Here is a 14,696-nt window from a genome sequence, read left to right on the forward strand (position 1 = left end):
CTGTGTGTGTGGAGTTTGCACGTTCTCCCCGTGTGTGTGTGGGTTTCCTCTGGGTGCTCCGGTTTCCTCCCACAGTCCAAAGATGGGCAGGTTAAGCAGATTAGTCATGCTAAATTGCCCTTAGTGCCCAAAGATTAGGTGGGGTTAATGGGGATAGGGTGGGGGAGTGGGCTTAGATAGGGTGCTTTTTCGAAGGGTAGGTACAGACTCGATGGTCCGAATCGCCTACTTCTGCACTGTAGGGATTCTATAATATTATGATTCTAGTTTGCCGCCATGCCTTTCTAACATATCTCATGGAGATATCTGCACTCCCTCCTTACAAACAGCAGCTCTGACTGCCCCATCCTACTCTCTTGCTCATCTTCCTATCCACTGTGCATGCTACAGACTAATCCTGCCCATATCCTTTATATCTCCCGTCCCAGTGCTGACTTCTACTAGTGGACCAGCTCTCACCATCCCTCTCTGCATCTCCCTCCAGAATGTCCGTTCACTTGTAAACAAGACTCTTTGCATCTGGGAGTTGCTTGTGGTTGACTGAATCAACATGGTGCCCGTGATAGAAACCCAGCTGGAGATTAATGACCTTATTAATGAGACAAAGCCTTGAATTGTTTTACGTTATGTTGGGTCTATTCACTTAAGTGCATGTGCAATGGCTTCCCTTCCCTCTCCTCTAACGTACCTCTGGCGTTCACTAAGGATCTGCACTTGGTCTCCCTGGGCTGCCGCTTCTGCTGCCACTCAAGTCAAGTAGTTTTCCTTTAAGATTGGTGTTAAACCCTCTCCTTTCTGATTGAAAAGTCCAATTCGCTGAGGGCAAAATTCATTTTTCGTCCTCGAAACCCCCTTTCCCGTGTGGCAACATCTGAATTTTTGGTTGTGTTTGTCTGGAGGTTCCACAGACCCTTGCTGTTGAACCCTGAGCATGGATTCTATTTCCCAGTCAACTTAAGATAGGAGCTGAAACCCAGATGCGATAAACAAAGCAAAATGTTTACAATGAACAAAAAACTATTTGTAGAAACTGCTGATGGTATTTTGCTGTCTTACATCCACTAAAAACAGATGCAAAACATTTGCACGATCCGTTTTAAAAGTTGACAAACGAGTCAGGGCAGACAACGCTTTATTTCAGTTTTATCCCAACATATGTGACTTCGGGCAGCACGGTGGTGCAGTGGTTAGCACTGCTGCCTCACGGCGCCGAGGTCCCAGGTTCGATCCTGGCGCTGGGTCACTGTCCGTGTGGAGTTTGCACATTCTCCCCGTGTTTGCGTGGGTATCGCCCCCACAACCCAAAGATGTGCAGGGTAGGTGGTTTGGCCACACTAAATTGTCCCTTAATTGGAAAAAATTAATTGGGTACTCTAAATTTATAAAATAAAGAAAACAAAACATTTGTGACTTCTGTGATCCAGGAACCGAGGTAAAATCAGAGGCACTGAGATCAGGTTAGGAAGCTACAAAATAAATTACAGCTGTGGCCCTTGTACTACCTGCAATAAATAGTCAGGGATATTGACAGGGTGCATGTGGAGAGGATATTCCCTCTTGTGGGAGAGTCTAGACCTAGGGGGTGACTGTTTTAAAAATAAGGGGCTGCCTGCCCATTTAAAACAGAGAGGGGGAGAGTGTTTCCTCTCTGAGTCGCCAGTCTCTGGAACTCTTCCTCAGAAGGCTGAGGAAGCAGAACCTTGGGACATTTTTCAGGCCAAGGTGGATAGATTCTTGACCGACAAAGCGGGTGAAAGATTATGGGGGATAGGCGGGAGGTTACAATCAGATCACTCATGATCCTACTGACTGGCGGGACAGGTTCGAGGGGCCGAGTGGTCTCCTCTGAATTGAGATATTCAAATGTCAATGTTCACAACCACACACACACACACTGATGTAGGAGCTGATTGAGAATGGCGGTGGTGCTGGGGGGGATTATAACTAAAATGATGAATGGATTAGTATTAGGAACAGGGAATGCTGCTGAAGGATGCTGAAGGTGGGCAGATTCTCTTCCTATCCCCATCATTCCCAATAATTACCATGGTGACCATCAGCATTGGGCTGGTACCATGGCAACAAACACGTCATTGCGGCTCAGTCGGAGTGAAGGAACACTCGATTTAATTCACAGTTAGTGTATTTTATAAACGTCACACGTCCGCAGCTTCACAAATGTTCTTAATGCGGGAAAGACTTAAAATCCCCGAATGTTAATAAAACTGGAAGTAGTGGGGAAGCTGGTGACAACCCCCAATGTGCACTTTGATCTGGCCGGAGTGTCAAACCACCTCAATGTCCTGTTTGCAAGTTTCAGCAAGATACTGGACTCGGAGCTTCATTGCTGACAGGGCAATGGGACCAGTTGCCCGTTCGATGATTTACAACATTGTAGAGTTCGAATAAAGATCGAATTTCACTGATGATTTTTGATCAGACAGAACTATTTAATGTTCGTGTCTATTTGGGCAACTTGCTGGGACATCAGCTCCTCCAAACAGCATTCCTATTGGCTGAGGGTTAACCATTGCTCTAACCCTAAACCCCGGGGTATCTCATCGCCAATATGAGCGAGGAGACAGGTCTGGATTGAAACTTTCCCTTGTGAGTCCGCCCGGGAACATCCCAGTGACTTCTGGACAGATTTCAGGATTGCAGCATCCGCAGTGTCCGGCTTTGCTGTGAGCTCTGTCACTGCTCCCCAGGAACACATTCTCCGCGCACACAACCACAAAGCTGACCTGCTCCCGGTTGCATTGGCTTTGTGAAAGCTTTTTGCCCTCAAGAGATGTTTTATTGGGGAGGTGGAGGAGGCTGGAGCCAGGCTGGGGGAGCTCTCCGCGGTACTGAATTCACCGACTCTCAGTGATGAGAATGTTCCATGGTCAGCACACTGACATTTCAGTATCTCTGACATGCAGGTTTGTGTGGGAGACAATCCTGTCTGGGTGTTTTTAATAAAACACATTTTTCTAACATCTAGAAAATGATTTTTTGAAGGATTTTGGAGAAGATCACATGACAACCCCTCCACGTGACCGTCTCTGCGCCAGAGGCAAAGACATCAGAACCGTGGCCAGGACACCCCGACATTTTGTTCCAGTCCAGGGAAAATCCATCCGGGATGGTGCGGATAGCAGCCTGAGTCCGGGAGGGGAGACCCAGAGCAGGTAAGCGGGGGGAGGGAGGGGGGCGGTTGGGGCTGGGGAGATTTAGCCTCAGTGTCCTGAGCAGGTAAGCAGGGGTGGGGGGGGGGAGAGTTAGCCTCAGTGCCCAGAGCAGGTAAGCAGGGGGGGGGGGGGGAGAGAGTTAGCCTCAGTGACCAGAGCAGGTAAGCAGGGGGGGGGGGGGGGGGAGAGAGTTAGCCTCAGTGACCAGAGCAGGTAAGCAGGGGGGGGGGGTGCGGGATAGAGCTGGGGAGCGTTAGCCTCAGTGCCCAGCGCAGGTAAGCAGGGGGGGGAGAGTTAACCTCAGTGCCGAGAGCAGGTAAACAGGGTGAGCGGTGGGGCTGGGGAGAGTTAGCCTCAGTGCCCAGAGCAGGTAAGCAGGGGAAGGGGTGGGGCTGGGGAGAATTGGCCTCAGTGCCCAGAGCAGGTAAGCAGGGGGAGGTGGGGGGGGGGGGTGCGGGATAGAGCTGGGTTGCGTTAGCCTCAGTGCCCAGAGCAGGTAAGCAGGGGGGGGGAGTTAGCCTCAGTGCCCAGAGCAGGTAAGCAGGGGGAGGGGGTGCGGGTTAGAGCTGGGGAGCGTTAGCCTCAGTGCCCAGAGCAGGTAAGCAGGGGGAGGGGGGGGAGAGTTAGCCTCAGTGCCCAGAGCAGGTAAGCAGGGGGGGGAGAGTTAGCCTCAGTGCCCAGAGCAGGTAAGCAGGGGGGGGGGGGGGGAGAGTGAGCCTCAGTGCCCAGAGCAGGTAAGCAGGGGGAGTGGTGGGGCTGGGGAGAGTTGGCCTCAGTGCCCAGAGCAGGTAAGCAGGGGGAGGGGGGTGCGGGATAGAGATGGGGAGCGTTAGCCTCAGTGCCCAGCGCAGGTAAGCAGGGGGGGGGGGAGAGTTAGCCTCAGTGCCCAGAGCAGGTAAGCAGGAGAAGCGGGGTGGGGAAGGGCGGGATGGGGGAGGGGGGGGGGGAGTTGGCCTCAGTGCCCAGCGCAGGTAAGCACGGGGGAGGGGGGAGAGTTAGCCTCAGTGCCCAGCGCAGGTACGCAGGGAGAGGGGGTGGGGCTTTATAAAGAGCTGGATCCTGGCACATTGACACCACCCTGGGACGGGAAGTCTGAGTGAAGCCAGTTTCACAGTAAAGTTAACGAGGGATTTTGCATTTGGTCCTTTTGAAATTGTGGTGGGAATGAGGGTCTTTCACCTCGCACCGAATTCACAAAAAGGCTACAGACAGGACGCGTCTTCATGGTCACCTGGAAAACCGCAGTCGGTTCGGAAGAAACATTGAGACCTTCTTATTAGAATGACTTCAAATGGTGGTGCAGATCAGGGTTTAGACAGTTAGGTTTGATCAGGGGTTAGTCACATGGTGAGGTTTGATCCACCAATTCTTTTGCCAAAATCTCAATCGATCGGGGTTTTTAGCCAGGAGGAGAATGTGATGTCCGAGTTGTAATTCCAAACAGCGGAAGAAACAGTCTTTCCCTCGGCAAGTCCTGGATTCTAATAGCCAGGTTCCTTTCTTCTTCTGTGTCAAAAGCAGGATTTTAAGAGTATAATGTGAACTCGGGGTGGTTCAGCTTTGGCAGGAGAGACCGAGTTCGGGTTTATTTGTTAATGTGATATTCCTGACCGATACCAATTGTTTCCAGAGGCCCAATCGACAAAGGGAAAAAGCGGAGAACTTGCCTGATGAGTTTGCAATGACCCGGTGCCGTCAGATGCAAAACACACTACCCCAAATTAAAACTGGAACTTTAAATCGTCGAAAATTAAATTGGAAAATTGGAGATCTTGTCAGGTTACCAGGTGAGAGAATTAATGAAACGGAATGTATTTGTATCCTGGAGTTTTACCTTTGCACTGGGCTCTTGTGGAGTTGTGCCCTGAAACGCAAACTGTTTTTCTCTACATATATTTTTAGATCTGCTTGCCAATGATTTATTCTGAGCCGTTATACCGGGATTTAGAATTACCACCATACAATACTTCTCTTCCGATGTATACTCTTTTCAATAATGCAATGTTTCCTTAAATATTACTGTACGAAGTCTTACAACACCAGGTTAAAGTCCAACAGGTTTGTTTCGATGTCACTAGCTTTCGGAGCGCTGCTCCTTCCTCAGGTGAGTGAAGAGGTCTGTTCCAGAAACACATATATAGACAAATTCAAAGATGCCAAACAATGCTAGGAATGCGAGCATTAGCAGGTGATTAAATCTTTAATCTTTAATGAAGATGGAGTAAAGATTTAATCACCTGCTAATGCTCGCATTCCTAGCATTGTTTGGCATCTTTGAATTTGTCTATATATGTGTTTCTGGATCAGACCTCTTCATTCACCTGAGGAAGGAGCAGCGCTCCGAAAGCTAGTGACATCGAAACAAACCTGTTGGACTTTAACCTGGTGTTGTAAGACTTCGTACTGTGCTCACCCCAGTCCAACGCCAGCATCTCCACATCATTAAATATTACTAACAGTATTGCAATCATAAATGAACTGCCTAGCCACTGCCCCACTGCTTTAACATTAACCTGCGGCTCATTGTCCCAATACTCAGATTTGTAACTTCAATGTTGGGTGAAAATTGGGGCGATTTCCTCAGACCTATCACAAAGTGTCTCCGAATAAATGTCATTCCCATTCGACCTGTCTGAACTTGTCCATCGAGATGACCTGAGCCTCTCTCTCTGCCCGCCGCTTCCAGGTGGATGTCATTTCAGGGGTTTCCCCTCCAGTCTTCTGTCCGAATTTCATTCCAAGTGTTTTTCATTGAACTCACCGCTATCAGTACCGGAGCTATCGGTTTGACCCTGTGATCTCACACTGTGCAGTACTATCATAGGTCACCCTTCCTGTACCATTTACTGCCAGACAGTTCTACAAGATTGCCTGGCCCTTTGCAGATTGAAGAGCTCAAATTTCTCACTGTTTTGCTTTTCACTGGAGCCTTTGATCTGCTCCGCACCAGCTCCTGAGATTTATTGTCCAATTTGTTTCTTGGCAACCACAACTGGTTGTGGACCGAGTTGTCAAGGTTTGGTCTGACCATAGAACTCTACCCATTCACCATGACGGAGATCCTGCTGATGTGACTCTCACACATTCTTTGTTAATCAGCTTCTTTGTATTTGTTGACCTGGAGTCCACTAAGATTCCTAGGTTTGTTTCAATTGCATCCTTTAGCTATTTCGACATAATTGTGTGGCTCCGGTTTCCTTCCTGTGAACAATACATTATATTCTCGCCAGGGTGAAATTACCGTTCATGGACCCGCGCTGGTATTTTGTTTAATCCATTCTGTATTTTTGAATCTGCCTCTTCGGATTCCACTACCCACCTTGTTTGCTGGTATTTGTAAGATGAACACTTCGCGTTGTCATTGGCACCATGGTTGTTTCTGCATCGAATCCTAGAATGACCATTCAGTGCTTCCTCTGCAATAATACATAGAAAATAGAAGCAGGAGGAGTCCATTCGGCCCTTCAAGCCTGCTCCGCCATTCATTATGATCATGGCTGATCATCAAGTTCAGAACCCTGATCCCACCTTCCCCCCATATCCCTTATCCCTTTAGCCCTGAGAGCTATATCTAATTCCTTCTTGAAATTACACAATGTCTTGGCCTCAACTACTTTCTGTGGTAGTGAATTCCACAGATTCACCGCTCTCTGGGTGAAGAAATTTCTCCCCACCTCAGACCTAAAAGGTTTACCCCTTATCCTCAAACTGTGACCCCCTAGTTAGCCCCCCTCCCCCTACTTGGTCAGAGCACCTTATTCTTTTCCCTGTCAGATAATTTATTATCCATTCCATCAAACCCCCATGACTTTGTACTTAACTAGTAGGCTTTTTGGTGCAGAATTTAATCAAATACCTTTGGAATTAAGTACAAAATGTCCTAGCGTTTACCAGAGTCCAATTGGATTGGTCATTCACATTCATGCCTTCTGAGGCTACAGTTTATTGGGGTCATTATCTGCAGAGAATCTTCAGATTTATTCATTACAACCAATTTGGTTATTTCATGTAACACCAATTTATCCACAACAATGCTGGTATAAATTTTGTGCCATTAACAGCTTAATCATCTAAGACCGCGTCAATATAATTACTTGGAAAATTATTGGACCAATGTAGACGATGATTACCCCTGACATGTTACATTGTTTAATATGAAGCATTTGATTAATCATTTCCCCCTTGTGATCCCGATGAGTGGAATTGGTGAGGTTGATGGTGAAGTCTGACGGCACAGAATTGATCTCAAATATTGCGGTGTGTCAGTTTTGGATTGTGGAGTGGATTGCACACTGGAATGGGGAAAAAATCAAAAAAAATCATGGAAACTTGGAGAATGAGAACAAATGCAATACAGGGAAATGTGATACAGAAATGCTTGAAACTTTTGAGTTCCAATGTTATTGTCCGGATTCTGAAGTTGTCAGTTCTACTATGAGAAACATTTGTGAGTCACACAAGAATGGCAACATAACCACATTCGTAGCCAGGCATTTTGTATCTGCCCACCTTTTGTACAAGACTCTATTTATACTGTCACTGTTACGCTGATGCAAGACCAGGTCCCACTCTGTGCCCCAGGAGACTGCTTGAATTACATAGATTACATAGAACATACAGTGCAGAAGGAGGCCATTCGGCCCATCGAGTCTGCACCGACCCACATTAATCCCTCACTTCCACCCTATCCCCGCAACCCAATAACCCCTCCCAACCCTTATGGACACTACGGGCAATTTTTTTTAGCATGGCCAATCCACCTAACCTGCACATCTTTGGACTGTGGGAGGAAACCGGAGCACCCGGAGGAAACCCACGCAGACACGGGGAGAACGTGCAGACTCCGCACAGACAGTGACCCAGCGGGGAATCGAACCTGGGACCCTGGCGCTGTGAAGCCACAGTGCTATCCACTTGTGCTACCGTGCTGCCTATACTATATTCTATACTGAGTGGAGTTTAAATCCACTGGGATGTCATTTGTCTGTCGGCATTTTATGTATTTAATATTTTAACGTCTTCTTCTAAAAATGAAAAATCGCTGGAGAATGATTTCAGCTGACATATATAAACCTGCATCCACTTTGATGCTGTGGAGAATGAGTCACCGACTGCAGTTTAACTTTGGTCTCCTTCTACCGGTCAATTGATGGCGTAATATAACTGTAGCAACTGTATAATGAGCAATGATACCCATTTTCCCACCCCTTAATATAGTTATATTTTGATGCTTACACTGTCTGGTGGATCAATTGCATTGCACATTTTATGTTGAGGTTTGGCATAAATGCAAAGCATATGATGTATTTCACATGTAAAGTCACTTTAAAGTGACCATAAAACCATCTCCAGAAAATAATCTCATATTGGATTAGCTTCCAAACTGCGGCCGGCTAATTACAAGCTAACCCAAAGCCACATTTAGAAAAGATCTCAAGGCCAATGGACCATTTGGGAACGCTACAAATCTCACTTTTCATATTTATGAAATTAGCTAATAGTCCGTAGTACATTTAGTAACATCAAAACGTAACATCCCTCTGAATGCAGGTAAGGAAGCACCGGGAGATATATGGAGAGACCTCTGTGCAGGAAGCAGTGTGGGAGATGTGAGTGTAATTTATGTCTGTCAATGCCTCATCCACGTGCGGGATACAGGAGACAGATTGGTACTGTACCTGTAATTTCATCATCTTTTCAGATTGACCTAATATATTGGCATATTGTCAAAACAGCCAAGAGTAAGGGGATAAAACTACCCACTAATAGTGGCCAATTATTCAACATTAAATTACCAATAATAAGCTGTAGCGAGTGTTCTAATCTAATTGAAATAAAGAAGAAAATAAAGAATTATTTTTATATATAATGCTTGTCACAACCACACAAGGTCACAAAGCAATTTCCTGCCAATGAAATACTTTTAAATCACTCCCCTGATCTTTGAACCAGCTCTATGGGATGTTTTATATCTACACAAAGCAGATAGGGCCTCAGTTTTAGGTTAATTCTGAAAGACTGCACCTCTGATAGTGAAGCACGCTACTGTAATTTCAGTCTTGATGTTTGTGCCCAAGCATTGGAATAGGACTGGAACCTGGTGATGCAGAAGCCATGGCTGACACTCGAGAATACAAACATTGTCAATGCAGGATGGACCCTGTTAAACCCATTTATGTTCCAGAATACAGAAAGCTTTAGTGGCTTGAGAATGTTTGATACTTACACTGAGCATTCACAAATTCTGTTCATCACTAACCCAGTTTATTGCTTGAAGTTCCTTTGTGCCATCAATGATCTGGTGAAAAATTAATAATTGCTTCTTTATGATTTTAATGTAAGTGTGCGTATTTGTTCAATTCAAACTGTTGCTTTAAGAAATGCATTATTAAAGATATTTTGATGTCAAATGTAAAGCATTGAGTATAAGAATTGGCAAGTCATGTTGCAGCTGTATAGAACCTTAGTTAGGCCACACTTGGAGTATAGTGTTCAATTCTGGTCGCCACACTACCAGAAGGATGTGGAGGCTTTAGAGAGGGTGCAGAAGAGATTTACCAGAATGTTGCCTGGTATGGAGGGCATAAGCTATGAGGAGCGATTGAATAAACTCGGTTTGTTCTCACTGGAACGAAGGAGGTTGAGGGGCGACCTGATAGAGGTATACAAAATTATGAGGGGCATAGACAGAGTGGATAGTCAGAGGCTTTTCCCCAGGGTAGAGGGGTCAATTACTAGGGGGCATAGGTTTAAGGTGAGAGGGGCAAAGTTTAGAGTAGATGTACGAGGCAAGTTTTTTACGCAGAGGGTAGTGGGTGCCTGGAACTCACTACCGGAGGAGGTAGTGGAGGCAGGGACGATAGGGACATTTAAGGGGCATCTTGACAAATATATGAATAGGATGGGAATAGAAGGATACGGACCCAGGAAGTGTAGAAGATTGTAGTTTAGTCGGGCAGTATGGTCGGCACGGGCTTGGAGGGCCGAAGGGCCTGTTCCTGTGCTGTACATTTCTTTGTTCTTTGTTCTTTGTTCTTTTTAATTGCTCTAATATAACATAACTGTTCTGCATTTTGTCTTCAGAAGTTGTCTTGTACAAAACATGAATATGGTGTTAGCCGAAGAAATTCCAAATATGACACCCTCCATTATAATCCCAATGGCTACAACTTCAGCTAATTCCAGTGAAATATTAAACACACCAGCTGTCGGTAGTGGAGAGCAGTTTGAACTCAATGGACAGGTTCGGACAAAAATACATAACACTACATATCAGGAGGTCACGACAGGGGAAATTGTTGCTGTCAGCGTCATTTTTGGTGTGATGTGGCTAGTCGCATTGCTTGGGAACTCGCTGGTTTGCCTTGTGATCCACAGGAGTAGGAGGACACAATCGACCACCAACTACTTTGTGGTGTCCATGGCGTGTGCAGATCTGCTCATCAGTGTGGCCAGCACTCCCTTTGTCCTTCTGCATTTTACCACAGGGAGGTGGATGTTGGGAGATGTCATGTGTAAACTAGTTAGGTACATTCAATACCTCACTCCTGGAGTCCAGATCTATGTCCTTCTCTCCATCTGCGTGGACAGATTTTACACTATAGTGTATCCTTTGAGTTTCAAAGTGTCCAGGGAGAAAGCCAAAAAGATGATTGCCGCTTCCTGGATTTTTGATGCTGCGTTTGTGTCCCCCACTTTGTTTTTGTATGGCACAGAAGGTGGCACCTGTAATTTGTTTCTGCCCCAGTCTTGGAGTGGTGTTGTCTATGGTACTGTTCATCTGTTGGTGGGATTTCTGGTTCCGTCTGTCCTCATCATACTCTTTTACCAAAAGGTCATCAAGTACATTTGGAGAATTGGTACGGATGGCAGGACCGTGAGGAGGACAATGAACATTGTACCCAGAACCAAGGTTAAAACAATCAAGATGTTTTTGATGTTAAATGGCATGTTTTTGTTGTCTTGGTTTCCGTTTTATGTGGTTCAGATCTGGCAACCAGATCAGATCGATTACACAACGTGTTCAGCACTTTTTCTATCTGTTGCACTGGTATCTTTCAGCTCCTCAGCATCTAAACCCAGCCTCTATTCAATCTTTAATGCAAATTTCAGGCGTGGAATGAAGGAGACTTTCTGCATGTCATCAATGAAATGTTACCGTAGCAATGCATACACCATCACTACTAGTTCCAGGATGGCAAAAAATAATTATGTTGGGATCACAGAGATCCCTGCACCCACCAAAACCATTACCAAAGATACAATATATGAATCATTTGACAGAGAAGCAAGAGAGAAAAAGCTTGCATGGCCTATAAATTCAAACCCGCCAAATACATTTGTGTAATTAATCCTCATTTGATGGTTCCATTGCACCACTAGAAATAAGAGTTTTATACATGAAATCATAAAAGATGAGGCCACTAAACCTACTGAAAATCATCCCAATTCAATTCTTCCATCATAGCATTAAACTGTAATTTTAAAAGATAGTTTTAAAAATAATGACTAGTTTGTAAGAGGCCATATACTACACACAATCCTAAACTCCACTGTGATTGCATCAGTTATTTAAAATAAGTTATGACATTTCTTTAAATTACTGCACCAAGTGCAAAGTGGGTGCTTCAACCAAAAAAACTGCTCTGCAGTTTAATATCGTGGACATGTCATTGAACTTCATGGTATTCTGAATGTTACTCATACCAGGTGGTGTTTGCCAAAATGTAATCAATAAACATTTGAGTAACATTTATGTTGTTCAACTGTTGCTGGGTGTAAATTGCAATGCAAATTTTATTTATTTTGTATAAGAACATGCTATCAGAATACACTAACCAACGACTAGTGAAGCAATATAGTAATGGTAACCCTGAGAAATGGTGAATATATACATAATGTCAGTAAGCATTTTTATGCAGATCTTAGTTTAGTTTTTCATTTGACTGCAGTGGTACTTACTTTGCGTTCATGGAATTATTGTCTAGCAGCTAAAATGTTCATACTCATAACCTTTGGACTGCACGTAAATTGGGCTGGATACTTGAACATGTATTATTATAGCATCTTTAGGTCAAATAAACTTTCATCGTGTTGGTCATAAAGTGAATGACATAAGATCTTCAAGAGCCACGTTTTTACTTTCAGCAAACTGGCGTTTTAAAATCTGAATTTGATTTTCTTTAAAGGTCTGTTCTACAATAATAATTTCTGATCCTTGTCCAAATATTGCATACAATACATATACTAGCTTTCTCTGATAGCTTGGGCCAATGCCAGATCAGTCGTGTCTCCCCGGAATGTGGGTCCTTGGGAATCATCTGCCACTGGCAGATGTAAGATTGGAATGTTTGTTTCTATTTAATGGAAAGTTATTAAGAAAATTAAGTTTTGACAGATTACATGTGTAAAGATATGCAGTAGAACACACCATTAAATTAATAATAAACTAAAGTAGTTGACGTGACAAAGGCACAATTACTTTTGCCCTGACATAGTGTTTTGAAATTGACAGATATGAAAATAACACTATTGCTCAGAATTCAATAAGACCAACACAAATTTGTGAGCACATTAAAGCAAGATATGTGTGACCAGCTTCAACAGATCATTTTTACCAGGGGCGGTATAACTCCAAAAATAACCATGAAGATAGCCAGGCATTGTAATAGACCTCCAAGGAACTTTATAAAATTAACGTTCTCAGTGTGATGAACAAGCATCTACCCTCTATCAAACCCATCAAATTCCACTTGTGCATGGTTACCCAATCATGTGCCACCTGAATGCCCAGCTACTGAAATTTAACAGTGGCCATCTTGAATGACAAGTCCCCCCCAAAAAGCATAGATATCTGAGAGTTGTACAGCTGGTGGACATTAGGGATAACAAAGATCAAGGTTGAAAACGATGATAGAATTTTAAGAGTGGAGTTTAACTGAGAGTCAATGTAAGTCAGCAAGCACAGGGTTTAATGGGTGAACAGAACTTGGTGCGAGTGTAGAAATAGGCAGCGGTGCAGATCCGGATTTACACGTTGTGGGCCCCCCCCCCCCCCCCCCCCATGACACCATGCTCCTCCTGACCCCCCAATCTGGCCCCACAGAGCGCAAAGGCGCAAGCCACAAAAATACACAAAGTGATCATTGTTTTAGTGCTTTTTAACTTGTAAAAGCACGCCTGTATGAATAGTAGCTGAATTGAAATCCAGGATTAGGTCTTGCCAGAACGAAGTTAAAGATATTGCGATGTGTGAGTTTGGAGGTAAAGATTGTCAATATTAGGCAGCACAGTGGTGCAGTGGATAGCACTGCTGACTCACGGTGCTGAGGTCCCAGGTATAATCCCAGCTCTGGGTCACTGTCCGTCTTGAGTTTGCACATTCTCCCCGTGTCTGCGTGGGTCTCACTCCCACAACCCAAAAATGTGCAGGTAGGTGGATTGGCCACGCTAAATTGCACCTTAATTGGAAAAAATGAATTGGGCACTCTAAATTAATTTTTTAAAAATATGGTCAGTATTGTGATGTGTGAGTTTAGAGATAAAGATGGTCAGTATTGCGATGTGTGAGTTTGGAGATAAAGATGGTCAGTATTGCGATGTGTGAGTTTGGAGATAAAGATGGTCAGTATTGCGATGTGTGAGTTTGGATGTAAAGATGGTCAGTATTGCGATGTGTGAGTTTGGAGATAAAGATGGTCAGTATTGCGATGTGTGAGTTTGGAGATAAAGATGGTCAGTATTGCGATGTGTGAGTTTAGAGATAAAGATGGTCAGTATTGCGATGTGTGAGTTTAAAGATAAAGATGGTCAGTATTGCGATGTGTGAGTTTGGAGATAAAGATGGTCAGTATTGCGATGTGTGAGTTTGGAGATAAAGATGGTCAGTATTGCGATGTGTGAGTTTAGAGATAAAGATGGTCAGTATTGCGATGTGTGAGTTTGGAGATAAAGATGGTCAGTATTGCGATGTGTGAGTTTGGAGATAAAGATGGTCAGTATTGCGATGTGTGAGTTTAGAGATAAAGATGGTCAGTATTGCGATGTGTGAGTTTGGAGATAAAGATGGTCAGTATTGCGATGTGTGAGTTTGGATGTAAAGATGGTCAGTATTGCGATGTGTGAGTTTGGATGTAAAGATGGTCAGTATTGCGATGTGTGAGTTTAGAGATAAAGATGGTCAGTATTGCGATGTGTGAGTTTGGAGATAAAGATGGTCAGTATTGCGATGTGTGAGTTTAGAGATAAAGATGGTCAGTATTGCGATGTGTGAGTTTGGAGATAAAGATGGTCAGTATTGCGATGTGTGAGTTTGGAGATAAAGATGGTCAGTATTGCGATGTGTGAGTTTAGAGATAAAGATGGTCAGTATTGCGATGTGTGAGTTTGGATGTAAAGATGGTCAGTATTGCGATGTGTGAGTTTAGAGATAAAGATGGTCAGTATTGCGATGTGTGAGTTTGGAGATAAAGATGGTCAGTATTGCGATGTGTGAGTTTGGAGATAAAGATGGTCAGTATTGCG

At 44.3% G+C, this 14,696-nt stretch overlaps 1 protein-coding gene across 1 annotated transcript; it reads left to right on the forward strand.

Moving 5' to 3' along the window:
- Window positions 1–2,479: 2,479 nt before the first annotated feature.
- On the forward strand, window positions 2,480–12,294 carry gpr19 (G protein-coupled receptor 19). The gene is made up of 3 exons (XM_072485342.1): window positions 2,480–3,173; window positions 4,804–4,960; window positions 10,257–12,294. The coding sequence occupies exon 3, from the start codon at window positions 10,276–10,278 to the stop codon at window positions 11,518–11,520; it is 1,245 nt and encodes a 414-aa protein (XP_072341443.1). The 5' UTR covers window positions 2,480–3,173; window positions 4,804–4,960; window positions 10,257–10,275; the 3' UTR covers window positions 11,521–12,294.
- Window positions 12,295–14,696: the final 2,402 nt, after the last annotated feature.

This window comes from Scyliorhinus torazame, chromosome 19 (genome assembly GCF_047496885.1).
Source record: "Scyliorhinus torazame isolate Kashiwa2021f chromosome 19, sScyTor2.1, whole genome shotgun sequence".
NCBI lineage: Eukaryota > Metazoa > Chordata > Chondrichthyes > Carcharhiniformes > Scyliorhinidae > Scyliorhinus > Scyliorhinus torazame.